The following is an 18313-nucleotide window of genomic DNA, read 5'->3' on the forward strand; positions in this document are numbered from 1 at the left end:
TATTTTCTTCAAAATGCAATCTATATAAAATTTTATGTAAACGAGGATTCCATTTTCCAGTAAAAAAAAATACCCATAGAAATCCAGAGCAAGGGTCAGAAAGGCTTACACCAAAGAGTTACTGGTGGTTTTCTCTGGGGAAGCAGCTCTTTCTGTTCTTCTTTAGCAGATTCTCTTCTGTCCTTTCTGGTTTTTCCATAATGAGCACAGATTTTCTGGTAATAAACTTCAGTCATCAAATCTATATGAAAGTAAGATACGGGATTTTTGGCACGGATGGTCCTCTTTTAAAACTTCTAACTCCTTTTGGCCAGTGGAGTAACTACTCTGAAGGACTTTCATTTTGTGCATGAACAAAAATGCCTAAGGATGTATAAAAAGTTGCAAAATTATCTCATGATGCACCAACATTTCTGACACTGAAAGAAAGGAGTGTTTTGTTATCGTTTTCTGCTAAAGAAATGGTGTGTTGCCTTTCTGGATAAGAAGATTGGATTTTATCATGAAGCTCCTTTTTCTAACTTTAGCATTTGGTGTTTCTAATCAATGCCTTTGAATTATGGTGTTGGGGAAGAATATTGAATAAACCATGGACTGCCAGAAGAAAAAACAAATTTGTCTTGAAAGAAGTACAATCACAATGCTCCTTAGAAGCAAGGGTGGCGAGACTGCGTCTCACATACTTTGGACATGTTATCGGGAGGATCAGTCCTGAAGAGAGACATCATGCTTGGTAAAGTCGAGGGACAGAGAAAAAGAGGAAGACCCTCAATGAGATGGACTGACAGTGGCTCCAACAATGGGCTCAAGCATAACAATGACTGTGAGGATGGCGCAGGACAGAGCAGTGTTTGCTCTGTAGTACACAGGGTCACTACGAGTCGGAACCAACTTGACAGCCTCTAACAACAACGTTGCTCTCCTGGAGCTTTTCAAACAAGCACAGTCTACTTGTATATGTGTATGTGTGAGTTCCTAAAATGTAGAACAGTAAGGAAATCTCATAAGATTCCTGAGGTACCACTACCACTATCTTCAAGAGGGACAGCGCAAAAAAGATCCAGTACCTGCTGACCACCTCACACAAAGATGGAGGATGCCGCTGAGCCATCACTAGGACATACGCTCCGTTTTATCTTCCCAGGAAGCATGTGACAGCTGAGCTCAGTCATTCAAACTCGCTTGTTCCCTAATGGTGACGTTCAACATGGAGAAAAAAGTCATCCAAATTTAAGATGCTTCCAAAGTCTGGATTAAGAGACAAGTGAATCTAACCACGACTGAACACATGACTCAAGACCCACTCACTACCAAACCAAACCCAGTGCCGTCGAGTCGATCCCGACTCATAGCGACGCTATAGGACAGAGTAGAACTGCCCCATAGGGTTTCCAAGGAGCGCCTGGTGGATTCGAACTGCTGACCCTTTGGTTAGCAGCCATAGCACTTAACCACTACGCCACCAGGGTTTCCTACCCACTCCCCACCCACAAAGATGACATGGTCATGTGAGCATTTATTAAATTTTTTCTTCACTTGAGTAATTTTTTTAGTCAATGACACATCTAGAGTCTTCCCGTATCTTCAGTCTTTCACACATGCTCTTTCTGTCCCCATCAGGGGATGTCTCTTCCTACTTTCAAAAGCACACTCATTAAACCCATTTGCTGCAGTTACTTAGCAAAAATAGGTTTTTTCTATTGGTTACAGTTGAGAAATATACCCCAGAACATTCAGTGATTATACAATAACATCCTGAAACTCTTAAACATGACATGGTACAATTTAATAAATCTAAGCGACTTAACAATATATTTAGCTTTCCAGGCATATTTATAAAAATAGATTTTGTTAAAACCCGTAGGTTACAAAGTAATAAGCCTTGGTAAAAAGGCAGTTGGTTTCTTTTCTATTCTCCCCTTTATCCTTTTAGGCATTGTCAGTTAAAATCTCTCCTCTTGCAGGACCACACTGCGACAAATGAACTGAGAGGGAAGTAAAGAGAACAAAACAGAACCAAATTGTGTAAAATAAAGAGAATCCTAATGCAGTGGTGGGCTCGAGGAGGGTACACACAGGGCCTGGGATTTGCTAAGACGTCCTGTGCAGAGGGAAGATGCGACTCTGAAGAACGAAAGCGTATCTTAGGGCTCCTGGAGGCGTTTCTGGTAAAGACAAGGGCGCTGGGGGAGGCTCTTCCCTTTCACATCCATTAAAGGCCACCTCCATTTCTCCGACATATTCCCATACAGGGGTGGCCCAACCAGTAAGCACAGCATGCACCGGCTTGCACTGAACAAGGTACACATGGACTTAACTGTATTTATTGCTAATCCGTGGTAAGCAATTTCACATGGTTCTCACCACATCATCGATGTGGTAGGAGACAGGTGAAATTGTGCACTGCAGACTAGGGGGAAGGCACAATGGGGCCTGTGCATACCTTGCTTGGGGCCCTGGTGGCACAGTGGTTAAGATCTTGGTTGCTAACCAAATGGTTGGCAGTTGGAATCCACCAGCCTCCCCTTGGAAGCCCTATGGGGCAGTTCTACTCTGTCCTATAGGGTCGCTATGAGTCCAAATCAACTCGATGGCAACGGATTTGGTTTGGTGGCACCTTGCTTATTGGGTAACCCATCCCTGAATCATGCCTGCTCTCCTAGAGGGCCCTGGATACTCCCACGCACAGTGTTGTAAGGTACTGAAAGCACTCCCTAGCAGTTTGTACAAGTCTAGTCCAGCTCTGCCACTGTGTGGGAGGTCACTGAACCACTCTGGACACTGGTTTCTTATCTAATGATGGGTTTGGACCAGGTAGCCTCTGTTCCAGGTCAACAACCTGCGGTATGGTCCTGAGCACCAAGGATTGCAGGTGGGTGAGGTCCTGCTTTGAAGAAGGCCCAGTTAATTGCCAGCAGCTGAGCACCACGCCTTCTTAGGTGGAGAACCACGCCAACTACCTTCATCGCCTCTCTTTGTGTGACACTTTTTATCCTCTACTTTGATCCCATCCAAGTATTACCTTAAGCTCAACCCTGAATACATTTTTATCTGGAGCAAATGTCTGGTTCCTCCCTAATGATTCCACATGTGAAGCCCTTTACGTCCTCTTATTTCTAGCCACTTTTTTTTTTTCTTTTTTAACCTTATGACTGCTATGTCTCATTATCTATCTTGGAAGAAGTGCAGCCAGAGTGCTCCTTAGAAGCAAGGATGGTGAGGCTTCATCTCACATATCTTGGACATGTTACTAGAAACAACCAGTCCCTGAGAAGGACATCATGCTTGGTAAAGTAGAGAATCAGCGGAAATGAGGAAGACCCTCAAGATGGACTGACACAGTGGCTGCAAAGATGGGCTCAAGCATAACAACGATTGTGAGCAGGGTGCAGGACCAGACAGTGTTTCGTTCTGCTGTACACAGGGTCACTATGAGTTGGAACCAACTGGACGGCACCTAACGACAACAACAATGTATCTCATTATAATAATACAGTGTCTCACACTCATTTAGTTCTTCAGTATTAAAGGACGCAAAAACCTTAATGGCCATTAGCCTCTTCCCTCAGCAAAAGGATACAGATCAAGCAAAAATGAAACTTACAGGTCAAGCCCAGCCTCCCACCTCTGGAAATAAGAGGCTTCAAGAGTTGTATCATCACCTGTGATTAGGAGGGCACTTCAGTCACTAGACACGTAACAGAAGATAGAAAAATGGACTCGCCAGAGTGCTCTCCAGGGCTGAGGCGATCCGGACCCGGAACTGGGTGAGTAGCAGGTAAACTCCCCACCAGGAGGCTGAACCACACACTGTCTTAGCCTGAGGCCTCTGAACACGACAATCATATAACTATTTCTACCATAAATCTTCTCATGATGATTTGAACCCTGATGTGCAGACTTCAAACTGTGTGCTATAAACAGACATTCTGATGGCGCAGTGGTTAAAGCGCTCAGCTGCTAACAGAAAGGCCAGTAGTTCAAACCCACCAACCGCTTTATGGGAGAAACGTGGCAGTCTGCATCTGTAAAGACTGCAGCCCTGGAAACCCTATGGGGCAGCTCTACTCCATCCTATAGGGTCACTATGAGTTGGAATCCACTCGACAGTGGTGGGTTTGGTTTTGGTTTCCAGTACATACAAGTTGGTGTATTTGGTTAATGTGAGCCCTCTCCCAGGGGAGGGCCCGTTCACTGTACGCTAATAGATGAGGTTTCTGAGTCTGCCAGTCTGGAAAAATAGGGTCTGGGGGCTTTAGGCCACCTGGTGAGGCCTCATGTAAAGCAGCTGGGCAGCTCAGCGGCTGGGGAGACCAGAGGTACATCTCTCTGCATCTCAACATTCCGATACTCTATATTACGGATGTGTCTGCAGCCAAGCGCAACAGTTAAGGTTCACTCTGTAACAGACATCGCTCACACAAACGTACGCCACTCCTGCCTTCAGGTCCTTAGAATCCATCCATTCCCTTAAGTTAACAAAACAAGTCCTCAAATCTAACATCTGCTGTTTATTCTTTGCACAAAGCTTTGTTTCCGTCGGCCTGATTTCTACTTCAGCGTTATTATAATAACTCTTCACATCTGTACAGAGCTTCCTGGTTTATAGAGAACCTTCGTACCCACCCTATCACTTGACCCTTACAACTCCTCAAGCTGGGCACTGTTCTCCTCAGTTTACATTTAAAGAAGCTGAAACTAAGAGACGTCCCGCGACTTGCTAAGCTCAGCTGGTAAGCAGCACAGCGGGGACCATGTCTTCCTACTCTTTCATGCCACGTTGCCTGGGCTGTATTTGATTTACTACGTTTGCTTCTCTAAGGATCATTAAGGTTCATTAAGGCAGGACTTAATGGGATAATTTTTCTAGAAGTGTCTAACTTAAGTACAGAAACGGCTAAATTATCTGGCAGTCCTGGTCTCAAATCATGTCCCCTGACCATCTCAGGGCCCACTGATCTCTACAGTCTAACCACTGATAATCTAGCCTCAGTTGGTGGGAACAAAGCATGATCTCCTCAAAGAAGGCATACTCTCCGAAAACTCAATGACAAGCCCCATGTGTAGTCTCCCTGTGACACAGCTGACAACCTACGGAAGCCGGCCACGAGGCACAGGGAGTGAATTACGTGTATGGTCTTCAGGGCCAAGGGAGGGGTCTAAATTTCCCAAGCCATGCCTTGGCCTACCGACAACAGTCAGACGAGACCCCAGGGCTCAGCAACCTCTGTGCTGCTAAATAATGTCCTCTGGGGAGCCCTGGTGGCACAGTGGTTAAGAGCTAAGGCTGCTAACCAAAAGGCTGGCAGTTCAAATCCACCAGCTGCTCCTTTGAAACCTCATGGGGCAGTTCTACTCTGTCCTATAAGGTCACTAGGAGTCAGAATCAACCCAACAGCAATGGGTTTTGGGGGACTTTCGGGGCCAAAGACGTAGGGAGGTGACAGAAAAAGAGGAGTGGAAGAAAAAAATGAAACGGTAGTAATCAGATATAGATGGCTTGGGAAGCAGAGAGGAGAAGACCCTGGATGTGGAAGGAACAACAACAAAAAGAGGTACCGATGTGCAGAAAACGTATGACAGCCCCCCTGCAGCTGCACTGATAGGTTTCCTCACAAGAGAGGGAAGACGGAAGGCTGGGTGGGGTGACGAAGATCAAAAGTGCTGAAGAATTCATCATGCACACGGGTATTCTGAAGACTCCGAAAGGTGCTGAAGGAAAGAGACCATGTTCCCCCAAACTGTTTAAACACGGAACTCATATTCCATAGAACACCTACAGACACTATGGAACTAGCGCCTATCAGAATAGTTTGGGGAAACGTTGCTCCTTGTCCCTCCAAGAGCCTAGCTAGACCTCCTCCGAGCTCCTCAAGCCTGTGCTTCCCCGTTAAAGGGTTCACCTGAGACAGCCATCCAGCAGGATGGTGTGTGGCCGACGCGCCACCAGCCTCCTGGGCCCCTCTGCATGGATGCTTCGGAGGCACCAGGTCCAGGGCGCACCCACCCTCTGACTATATAAAGGCTATGCCAAGGGTCAGCTAAGTCCAGCTGCAATCAGGCTGGGTTCAAACTGCCCAAGGGCGAGGTGTGGATTTATAAAAGACAGACCCGTGACAATACTTTTTAAAGACAGCATTTTAATATTTTTCATTTGTCACATCTGCATTTTCTACCTCTTGCCAGCACCCTTGGGGGCAAGCTGTCAACCTTGGTAATAGACCCATCTGTAGCTAACAGGCTGTCCTTAGGTGTCCACTACTCCTGCCCCCATTTCTAGTCCCGCAGCATGTGGCCCCAAACCATTTCTGCCTATCACCGGCTGCCTGTGGGTCCTGGGTCCACACGCATCCAACACCACCACTGAACTTTCCGGCTTTGGCTGCAGAGGGCACTAGGGAATGCCAGGATGAGAAAGAGAGGGACATTGGGGACTCAGGCCCTCCCTGCCAGTGGCCCGCCCGGCACCTACCTGACAGTCCACATTGCAGTAAAAAGCCTGCTTGCATCTTCCACATTTGGACAATCCTTCTTTCCTTGAAAACAGAAAGGGCACTGTAGTGGCGAGAGGACAGACATGAAGCTGCACATTTTATCATGCAATCCTAAAAGCCATCTGGCTACACAGCAGAGCTAAGGTTCGCCTTACCTTCCTCTCCCACCCAGAAGGGGCCTTTTCCCAGAGAAGACTTTGACCAGATTCAGTCCTTGAGTAGAAGTGGGCCTGGCCAATAGTACACACACAGACATTCACCAAGCCCACAGCGTGAAGGGCGCTTACCCAAGAAAGGAGGAACGCGGTTCTGACTCAGAGCGAGCCTGGCCGGGCAAGCCATTGTGGTCAGCATGGTCTATCAGTCATTCACTAGTTTTGGACGAGTCAAAGGCTCTTATGTCCTGGTTTTCTCACCTGCTAAAGAGGGACAGGAGCCCTGGTGGCATGGGGCTCCTAGCTGCTAACCAAAAGGTCAGCAGTTCAAATCTGCCAGCCACTCCTTGGAAACTCTAAGGGGCAGTTCTATTCTGTCCTATAGGATTGCTATGAGTCGAAATCGACGTGACGGCAATGGCTTTAAAGACGGACAAGGAGCCCTGAGCGGTGCAAAGCGTTAAGCACTTGGCTACTAACCAACTGGCTGGCAGTTTGAGTCCACCCAGAGGTGCCTTGGAAGAAAGGCCTGGCAATCTACTTCTGAAAAATCAGCTATGGAAGACCCTATGGAACGCAGCTCTACTCTGACACGCGTGGGGTCGCCGTGACACGCGTGGGGTCGCCGTGACACGTGTGGGGTCGCCGTGACACGCGTGGGGTCGCCGTGAATTGGAGCTGACTCAGTGACAACTGGCTTTTTGTTTGTTGTGGGTGGGACCCCACAGAGGCAGTGTGTCTGATACACCTACGAACCCTGGTGAAAACGCACTGTGAGTGGCCAGCCTCAGTATTTAGAAACTGCAAGACACACAGAAGATGGAACACAACACGTCAATAATTCAAATGCTGTCCGGAAAGCTAGGTTGAGATACAAGGCCCCCCAGCACGCAGAGACGCATTGCTGAATAAAACACCCTCGGACACGAGTGGGACACACCCCACCCTCTGTCAGCGTTCTACTTGGCTGGGACTCTTCTGCCTCTTCACAGCTAGGTCAGCTCTACCTGTTGGTTACAGTACTGTCTCCCGGCTTCCCATAAAGGACACGGGCATTGTTACTTCTCAATTGTTAGGTGCTCGTGTGTGTGCTGTGTCAGACTAGCCAAAGCTTTTCAAAAACTGTGATGCCGCTGAAGTAAGCCCCACACTATGAAACTATTTAAAAAAAAAATTTTTTTTGAAGTGGGAAACAAGTGCATTGTTTAATTCAGAGACTACCTGCAAAAGCTGCTGTCTGTTTCTCAGGGACCACACTGAACCCCCCTCCCTGGCTTGTGTGCATGCCTCTGTCCACAGGGGCCCACACTGTCTGCAGCATGCTGCACGCACAGAACCACCTCCGCACCTGCAGCGCAAACGCCACACCTGGGGGACGACCGGGCTGATACTGCATCACCAGGCTGCAGAGCTGCTGCTGCTTGTCAGCGGGCGGTCGTCACCACATTACTCCACAGAACCAAGGAAGTTTTCCAAAACTGCTGCCGTCAGGACTAAACAGACTGCCTTGCAGTTTTCATCATAGCACTTGGATTGCAAGGAGCACGCTGAAGAATACGTGGGTAGGAAAACGCCTCTCCCGGCTGAGGCATACATAAATACCCCAAGTCTGCACATCTCAACAGTTCAAATAAGAACCCACTAACCTAGCTGCGTGTATTCTCTGGCCTGAAGTACCCCCAGGGTGGGCGGGGCTGTGTGGGGATGACTCTGCGTTTGGGGATGTAAGCCAAGGGCCTGGTCACCACGCTCCTTCATTTGATACTGCGGGAAAGGTGGAAGAGAAGGTGAGCTCAGAAACCACCGCGAAGCCACGGGTAAGCAGGTAGGCGTGAAATGGTGTAGACCCAAAGAAATGCCAAGGGCGTGGAGTAAAGCGGGGCAGAGCAGGGAGGGAGCCCAGAGTTCTTTACAAAACATGTGCGTTTAGAAATCGATAACGGGCGGGCAGGTAACACCCCATAAAAATGGCAGTCTAAGACGTCATTTTCTTTTTTATTAGTAATTTTTTTTTTTTAATTTTAGTATGCTTAGGTGAAAGTTTGCAGCTCGAGTTAGTTTCTCATTCAAAAATGTATACACATGTTGCTCTGTGGCGCTGGCTGCCTTCGGCACAATGTGAGGGCGCTCTCCCGTTTTCCAGCCCAGGTTCCCTGTGTCCATCTGTCTAGTTCCGGTCCCTTCCTGCCTTCTCTTGCTTTTGAGCAGATGTTGCCCTTGGTCTCGTATTAAGCAGGTTCCTCACGTGTGTAACTCTTGGTAAAACAGTCACTTTCTAATGTTTGCTTTTGTAGGGGAAAGGTCACAGTACATCTTTGAGAATTTGACTGAAGCTATTAACTTCCCCAACAACCTCTTCCCCAAACAACAAAAACAAAAAACAACCAGAAATTTTGTAAAAGGTCAAGGGCTTGTGAGTCACCTAAAGCCGATCTGCAGACATCAAAGGGCCTCTTAACCCTGAGTTAAGACCCCCTGACAGAGAGGATTAGGAAAACGTCACGTTCAAAAACACATTATCTCCACAACATTTAAAAAAAAAGAAAGGATTACATAGGTTTTCAGGCACAGAAGCTAGCAGTCAATTTAATAGGAAATCAGGGTTGTTTTCTGCCTCAGAGTAACATCCCAGAGGACAGCAGAGGCAACTGGGCTCCGGAGAACCAGGAAAGGACTCGCGTGGGATTTCATCAAATAACACAACTCCCAGAGGCCCAGCTCCCAGCTAGTCTCCAGGGTCACAAGCCACATGGAACGAAGAAGCACAAGAAAAACTCATTTTTATACATTATGCAACGTCTGTTATCCGTCTCAGTGGTTCTCAAAGTGTGGTCTATAGACCGCTGGGGTCTCAGAGACCCTTTCAGGGGGTCCACAAGTTCAAAATGACTTCAACATCATACTAAGACATTGTTTGCTTTCTCCCCAACTGTCTTGACAATTTTACTACAAAAGCAACAGAGGGTAAATTCAGGAGCTTTTGCACAAATCAAAGCAGTGACCCCAAACTGTCCTAGAAATCACTGTATCCTTCACTGCCAACAGTCACAATCAGAAAAAAAAAAAAAAAGACAGACACACCTAGGAATGTCCCTGATGAAGCAGTGACACACAGTAATGTTATTTTTACCTCCTGACTATGCAGCTTTTTAACATTCTGTGTGATGACCAGGAAGTATGCACAAAGTATCTTTGCTGCATACTGAACCACTGCAACTGTCGCAAGGAAGAACACCCTGTGATGATGGAACAAGCCACCTTTTTCTTGGAATATCATTTTTACTTGAAAAAAATGACTTCAGACAAACTGGTTATTCAGACTTGAGTATCCTGCAGGCATGTTACTGAAATGGATAAAGAGGACCTATCACTTCAAAAAACAACTGGCAGTATTTGTGGCCAAGGATACAACTGGGCTTTCGAACAAAAATTAGAAGTTTGGAAAATACTTACCTGCCACCTGACCCTGACAGCTTCCCAATATTTAAAAAAGATTTTCCCGGTAAGATGATGATGTCACCAATTGTGTTTTTCAGTTATTAGTGAGAGCTAGAGTGTTCCATTCCCAGCCTTTCCCAGCACTGACACAGAATTTACTGTCCGCCCCTTGGGTCAACTGTTTGGTTATATGTGAATTTTCTTACCGTAAATCCTCCCAAGCCTGACCCCTTCAGGGTAGAGAAGGGGAAAGGCAAAACCATCTCCAGTAGTGAATAGCCTAAGGGTGGACTCTGGTCTACTTGGTCAGAGCAATTCCAGAAGAGTTTGAGAGAGGGGAAAGGAGGGGCACTCTGTTTAAATTATGCAGATACTGGCTTCAATTCTGTCCACAACTATAGTGAGAGGCAAGCGTGTCGTGAGTAGAATGGCTGAAACTCCAACTCAAACGTTGCTGAGCTGGTAACTGCACGTGTGTGTGTGCACACGCGCGCGCATCAGAGAGACAGCAAAAGGGATGTGATCCTGTGACTATCTGACTGCTGCTGAGAAGCCATTTTCACTGTAGGAACAAACAAGGCATTTAGAATAAACTCGGTTCCTACAGAAGCAGCAGCCATAAATCTTTCATTTGCAACGTAAGCTGATCTGAGTTGTCCAGGAGATTTGGGGAAAGGCTGTGCATAGCAAACAAAACAAAATTTCCATCAGGGAAAGATTTATAAAGGTCAACTGGAGGAATGAACTGAAACGACCCAGAAGGAATGGAACGTGAAGAAGAGTGAAGGAGAATCACTAATGGGGTCTCACAGCGGTTCTCTGCCTTGCCTGCTCACTGGGATCATCTGGGAGTTTTAAAAACACAGAAGCCTGGGGTGGTGGTGGGGGGTGCTGAGCACCATCGAGTGGACTGTAACTCATAGCAACCCCGTGTGACAGAACAGAACTGCCCCACACAATTCTCTGGGCTATAATCTTTACAGGAGCAAATTGCCAGGTCTTTCTCCCATGGAGCTGCGACGTGGCTCTGAACGCCGACCTTTCGGTTAGCAGCCAAGCACGCCTTCAATGACTGGGGTAGGGCCCAGTGATTCTGATTTGATGAGTCCGTGTGGGATCCAGGCCTTGCGCTTTTTAGAAAGCTCCCTAGAAGATTCTAACACGCAGCAGAGTTCAGGACCACCGGCCTCTTGGACAGATTCTAGTTGGATGGTTATTTTGCACAGAATTTGCTGCATAAAGCGTTGAAGCACTCTTCACTGCAAAGCAGATTATTTACAGTATAACTCGTTTTAAGAAATGAATGGCATACACTAGATTTATTCAGTTGTTTAGCTACCCTGGTGTTTGATGAACGGCCAGCAAGAATGAAGTGGCTTACACTGTATTTTCCAACTCTGACAGAATGGGTTCTAGAAGCCAGGCGTGAGCTGATGAGAGGAAGCCTCAGCTTCCTTTCTGCCTCTTCCTGAGCCCCTGCTTCATAACTGAGGATGAATGTGATGGGTTAGGCCTGCAAAAGCCGGACAATGAATAAGGACGACGGAAGAAGAATCGACACCTTTGAATTACAGCGTTGGTGAAGAATATTGAACATACCACACGCACAGCCAGAAGAACGAACAAATCTGTCTTGAAAGAAATACAGCCAGAATGTTCCTTAGAAGTGAGGACAGCGAGACTTCATCTCATACACTTTGGACATGTTATCAGGTGGGACCAGTCCCTAGAGAAGGCCATCATGCCTGGTAAGGTAGAGGGTCACTGAAAAAGAGGAAGACCCTCAACAAGACTGACCGACACCATGGCTGCAACAATGGGCTCAAACATAGCAAGGATTGTGAGGATGGCGCAGGACCAGGCAGTGTTCCGATCTGTAGTGCACAGGGTCACTATGGGTCAGAACCTACTTGATGGCACTTAACAACAACATGATGGATTAAGGAGTCCTGGTGGCACAGCGGTTAAGTGCTCAGCTCCTAACTGAAAGGTCAGCAGTTCGAACCCACCAGCTGCTCCTAAGGAGAAAGATGTGGCAGTCTGCTTCCCTAAAGATTTGCAGCCTTGGAAGCCCTATGAGGCAGTTCTACTCTGTCCTGTAGGGCCGCTAGGAGTTAGAATTGACTCAACGGCAACGTGTTTGGTTTTTTGGTCTTGGTGTAGATGGCTTACTTTGTTCACCTCCCCATCTCAAATCCTCTTATCTCTCTGGTGCTGTGTCATCTTAGGCAAGTTATTAACCCTTTGTGAGCCTCAGTTTCCTCAACTTGAAACAAAGATACAGCTCCCACCTCTTTCGTTTAGTGTGAAATGAAAGGAGACAATACCAAGTGACACCTTTAACGTTCCACTTGAAAAAAATACAGTAAGTACTCAATAAATGCCAGGTCCTACTACTATGCTTTTAATTCGCCTTTGCCCTTTTGTTTTTTTAACGTCAATTACTGAAGCGTCTTCAATACAGTCTCACGCCGACTCATACTTAGAGAATTCTGTCTCTAAAGCCTTTGTCTTAGGGGCAGGTATCTACCCGGCCGTGAGTGGAAGGACCCTTGGAATTTAGGAAATGCTTCCTTCCACAAAGAGAGAAATGTTACAGAAGATTGCAAGTATTTGATTATTAGTTGACTAGAACAGAATTTAGAATGCACGCGCCTGCGATTTCCTGCTGAATGAGATGCACACACGGTGATTAATTTCCTCGCTTTTGAAATTCAGGAGCCGTGAAGACCAACAAGTCCGAGACGTAATTAACAACTCCCGCTAGTTAATGGGTTGCCGCAGGTGCTGTTGCTCCAGATAAAAAGGAACCCGATACCGTAAGCTCCCTACTTTCGGCTCCTGAAATGAACGCTTGGTGGGCTCCACCATGAAAGAAAGTGACGCCGGCAGGGAGGGGTTTGCAATAACAATTACTTTTAACTAACGGTGACAGAAGAAGTGACAAGTCCGTGCTGTTGAACAGAGGCAGCCCCAGCCAAATGAAAAAGGGAAAAGGAAAAAAGCCCAGCGGCACAACATACCTTCACCATAGGCTGAAATAAGACAATCAGAAAAGCCTTCCGCCCAGCGAGGGTGGTTACACCAGCAAGGCCTCCAATCTTGTTTGAGAGAATTAAAATTGGAGGAATTGTGGCAGGGCCCTATTATAGCCCTGGTCAGGGGACAAGGATAATACTCAGGCTATAGGTTTTTTCTAACAGTGAAAGATACGCCCCACATCACTTTAATCCACAATGTAACAGTGGAACAGGACCCACGTGCAGCGGGGAGCTTCTTACCCGAGCTTTGCTGAACCTTCGCCTTAGGTCTGGGGCTTTGTTCTTAGGCTTGTTAAAAGTTAGAGCCCAGGCCCTCTAAGGGAGCCAGGAAATATTTAGGGCAGCAACTAATAGGTTTTCCCAACTATTGGAAGTGAGGCCATGATTTACAAGGAGGAAGCAGAGCTTGGTGATTGGGGCAATGGCTGGCCTTGTGAAAAGGATGACACTAATTTAGAATTTGTTTTAACAAAGGCTCTGGCAGAGATGAAATTTACCTCTGCCATACAAAGAGAGAAGGTCACGAAGCTCACGTATAGATGAGAGAAATATTTAGCCACCCCAACAGTGAACTATTCTTTAGTCACTGAACAACACCTACATCAAACCTCAATTTGTAGATGCTGTAAAAATCTCTTAACAGTCAAAGCCTGCCCAGAGAATAAATGTTATGTACTTTTCAAAGTTGAACATTCTCCTCTGCAAACGTGTTACGTCTTACATTTTATGCAAGATCCGAAGTGGCACTTCCTTGCTTCTTGTTTCTTTGCTTCTCTAATGCCTTCTGACTTAAGAAGTCAAGAGGAAAGAAACATCTACTGGGCTTTCTTGGTATCAGTTCTTTCACAGAGGAACAGACAGTAACATCTACCATCTCTCCCGATGGTACCATAGTGGTGGTTGTCATTAGTACTTTGTACCGCTGACCCCATGTGTGTCAGAGGGCAGCTGTGCTCCACAGGGTTCTCCATGGCTGATTTCTAGGGACACAGGTCGGCAGGCCTTTCTTCTGAGGCACCTTTGGGTGGATGTGGCTTTCTAACCTTTTGGTTAGCAGCCGAGCACATTGACCACCACCCAGTGATTCCTGGTTTTCTTATATCCCCCTATAACCACTGTGGCCCTAAGTGTTAACACTACTCAGGTGATTAAGTACCAAGGAAATGGAAATAAAAACTTATTTAAAAACGTAAAATGTTCCTATCAATATATCTCACAGAGTGAAGGTGATATGATAGATCTGTGTGGCCAGAGAATGATTTAAAAAAAAAAAAAAAATCCACGTTAAACCTTTATAGGTTAATGCTAAATGCGGTCAGGTCGTCCACGGCCCAAACCTGAGTATGCGCTCCTCCTCCGACATACAGGTGACCTTTCTGAATCTTGTTTACTTTCCAGTAAACAAGATGCACCTTTTTAATGCTTATAGGAGAATTGAAGAGATGTCCCTCTTTCATCCCCTCGACATCGTATTCCTGCAGACGATTTTCTGTAAGAAAACAGCTTTAACTTACCAGACATTATTTGAACAGATTTAACAAATATTTTTCTTTAAATCCTTATTGGTTCCTTTTTTACTTCTGAATGAAGAACGTTTGCACACTAGAAAGCCTTTTGCAGAAGGCAGTAAAGAAATATCTGCTAATCCACCTTAGTCGAGTAACTGCTATTCAAAAAGTATTACATTCTACGTGCACAGTACCGTACTAGGCTCTGTGGGAAAGACGGACAAGGTACTAACGACGACAGACGACAACTACCATTACCGTACCACTGGAAGAAACGGTAGATGTTACTTACTGTCTGTTCCTCTATTAAAGAACTGACACAAAGAAAGGACATTAGATGTGTCTTTCCTCTTGAGTTCTTAAGAAACAAGTAGCAAATGTATTTTTTGTAAAACAACAAGTTATGTAAGGAAATAAGGCCCGTCTACGTGACAGTGGTAAACGTAAATACTAGGCAGAAGGATTCGGCATCCAGACAGCCCAGATGACACCGAATTCAGATCAGGAAGATACCACCAGGACTGATGAGTTAGGGCAACAGACCTGATAAAGGATGTTGTCTTGCTTCCTTTGCATCCCCAGGACTTGAGCACAATGCCTGGAATAGTCGGGTGCTCAACAAACATAAATAGTAAACAGTAGCTCTTAACCGCTAGCCACCAGGGTTTCCAAAATAGTAGAAGAGGGCAAGGTAAATATAAAATGGTAAATAAAACAAATGAAGAGGTGTGTAGGCTGAAGTATTCAGGAGGAAACCTCATAAAAGAGATGCAGTGTAAGCTGGATCTGTCTGGGTTTGAGCAGAGTTTGGAGAGAGGCCTTTCCTAAGAGGAGGCCGAGGCAAAGGAAGGGACAGTGTGAGAGAAGTACTCCAGGCTGCAAATGGGCAAGAGAAGAGCCACACGGCACCTGAGTAGGCACTGGGAAGACTACCAGATCGAGCTCCTGTTGTTAGTTGCCATCGAGTTGCTGAGTGGTGCAAACGTTTAAGTGCTCCACTACTGGCTGAAAGGTTGGCGGTTTGAACCCACCCAGAGCACCTCAGAAGACAAGCCTGGCAATCTGCTTCTGAAAGGCCTTGAAAGCCCTATGGAGCAGTTCTACTGTTCACACATGGGGTCACAGTGAGACTGAGTTTAGGGCTTAAATAAAAAGTAGTAAGAGAAAGGCTGGATAGGGTGAGAGGGACACAACACAGAAGACTTATCAGCCCAGACTTTGTCCTGAAGCAAACAGGGAGGCCATGAAGGGTTCTGAGATATTTATAAGATTCACTTCAAAGAATGAACAGCGTTAGATAGATGATGAACCTGTCCAAAGACCACTAATAAAGTAAGTTGCAGAAATGAGACTGTTTATTTAGCCACTGAGTTAACTATTAGTTATCGAAGGAGCCCTGGTGGTACAGTGGTTAACGCAACTGACTGCTAACCAAAGGCTCCGTGGGACAAAGACGTGGCAGTCTGCCTGCACTAACGTTTACATCCTGGGAAACCCTATGGGGTTGTATGAGTCGGAATCCACTCGGTGGCAGTGGGTTTGGTTTTTGGTATTACTTATTGAGGTAACAGACTGCCAGTTCCCATGCCAAGCGCTGGGGTTACAGAGATAAATAATATCTAATTCTTGTACTCAAGGAGCAGCTGTGATGAAGGAGGTGTGTACAAGGAACTATGGGAGCAAAGATGAAGGAACGAGTAAGTTTGCAGCAACCGGGGCAGACTTTTCAGAACCCAAGTCAATGGACAGGAGTTAGCCAGGCAGACAGGGAACACAGATGGGAGACAGCAGGGTGCGTGCGCCTGTCTGTCTGTCAGTCACTATATGTATGCAATTTAGGACTGCCAGAGTAAAACTAACACGGCAGATCAAGCCAGTCAGATGCGGTGCCTGGTACCTGGTACAGGGTACCCCCATCAAGCACCCCTGACTCCACAATGGAGCTCAATCAGGGCCATTCTCTGAAGTGGAAGGTGGGCCTCTTTTCCCTGCTCTGTTCTTAAGAAATATTTAGTAGCTGAGTGTCTTGTAAGGCCTGGACACGTGCTGAAATACATTTTGGAGGAACAAATTAAATATTGGGCAAAGTATGCAGACTCTTTATAAATCCTTACTTCTTTGTGGACCTGTGGTGGATTAATTACTTTGTGTGTGGCCTTTCTAGCCATGGTCTTGTAACTCCCACCCAGGTGATTGTGTGATTGGGTAACTGTGGCCTACCAAGGGGATTGGTCAATTCTGTCTTAAAATAGAGCCAATTACAGGGCAGCAGGAGGAGCCCTCCACCACCAAGGAAGAAGAGACCCAGCAGCAGGAGACTCCCCGGTGGGCTTCCCAGCCCACAGAAAGAGAAAGCTGAGCGCCGTTGGGCAGAGACTGAGGGCCACCGAGAGACGAGCACAGCCGGGGAGAGGCTGTACCGATGGAAGAACTGTATCCTGAGTGTTCTTGAGCTTGGATTGTAGCTGTTACTTCCCTAATAAACCCCATCTGTGTGGCCATTACAGTGAATTATCAAACCCAGCAAAAAAGTAGAGAGTGCCATGGGAGGGACAGTTGGTGTCAAAATTAGTAAAGATGGGAGAGAGGAGGCTTGTCTAGGCTCCACCTCATGGTGGGGGGGGGGGTCGGCCTTGTGCTGTTGACCTTGGTTCTCCTTCCCACTTGTGGGGTCGGGGGAGGTCAGACACTGCCCCCAAGCCATTTTTACAGAACTTGAAAGTTTTGTTTTTAAGTGATAGCTGGAATTATTTACTCAGGTGTATGGACAGGCTACATTTCATTAACACCCAAAATGTCTACCCAATGCTACTGGTTTTTTAACACAATGTAGGGATACTTCAATTTCACTAGATCTAAGCATTATTTGATCAAAGCTCTCTCTGCTTGCGTAAGTCATAGGCCAAGGTTTTGCAGTTAAAATTTCTGGTTAACAGAATCTTCTTCATGACATACATGGATTACCAGTTTTCAAATGAGTAAAAGAAAGGAAAAGCAAATACGCAGCCCCAAAACATGGCTGTCCTCAACACACCTGGCGAACCCTTGAAAAGTCAAAGGTACTCTGAGTAAGATAAAGATGATTACAATCTAGAATATAAGCTCCATGATGGCAGAGACTTCTGTTCCTTTCCTTGTTTCCCTAGGATCTAGAGCCCAGTAACTGCTCCATAAGGAGCCTTGGTGGTGCAACAGTTAAGTGCTCGGCTGCTAACCAAAAGGTTGGCAGTTCGAACCCAGCCAGTAGCTCCATGGGAGAAGGACCTGGCGATCTGCTCCCATAGAGATTACAGCCCAGAGAACCGTACGGGCAGCTCTACTCCGTCGCGAGGGGCCACTGTGAGTCAGAACTGACTCAACGGCACCCAACTCGTGCCCCATAAGTATAAATATTTATTGAATAACTTAAAATACAATCCCTAACCTCAATGAGTTTACAATTCATCATCAAATGCCTCTTACTGTGGAGGTTTTAAGAACACCGGCAGCAACTATCACTCTACTAGGGATCTGTGGAATAAGAGGTTTTCCAGCAGGCAGTGCGTTTCCTCTACACACGTGACCACAGTGAGAAAAATCACCAAAATGGGAGCCAGTATCAGGGACGGGTTACCCAATAAGCAAGGTACACATGGGCTTACTTGTGCTCACATACTGTCTGTAGTGCACAATTTCAA

At 46.3% G+C, this 18313-nt stretch overlaps 1 protein-coding gene across 2 annotated transcripts in view; it reads right to left on the bottom strand.

Moving 5' to 3' along the window:
- SMYD2 (SET and MYND domain containing 2) overlaps window positions 1–18313 on the bottom strand; it is a 63068-nt gene that overhangs the window by 32751 nt on the left and 12004 nt on the right. The window contains exon 2 of one of the 2 annotated variants that reach the window (XM_064276913.1): window positions 6473–6536. In XM_064276913.1, coding sequence (XP_064132983.1) covers window positions 6473–6536 — 64 coding nt within the window. Of the gene's footprint in view, window positions 1–109; window positions 6437–6472; window positions 6537–18313 lie in introns of those variants that run through there. The other variant, XM_064276914.1, reaches the window with a different exon arrangement.

Source organism: Loxodonta africana, chromosome 25 (genome assembly GCF_030014295.1).
Source record: "Loxodonta africana isolate mLoxAfr1 chromosome 25, mLoxAfr1.hap2, whole genome shotgun sequence".
Lineage (NCBI taxonomy): Eukaryota > Metazoa > Chordata > Mammalia > Proboscidea > Elephantidae > Loxodonta > Loxodonta africana.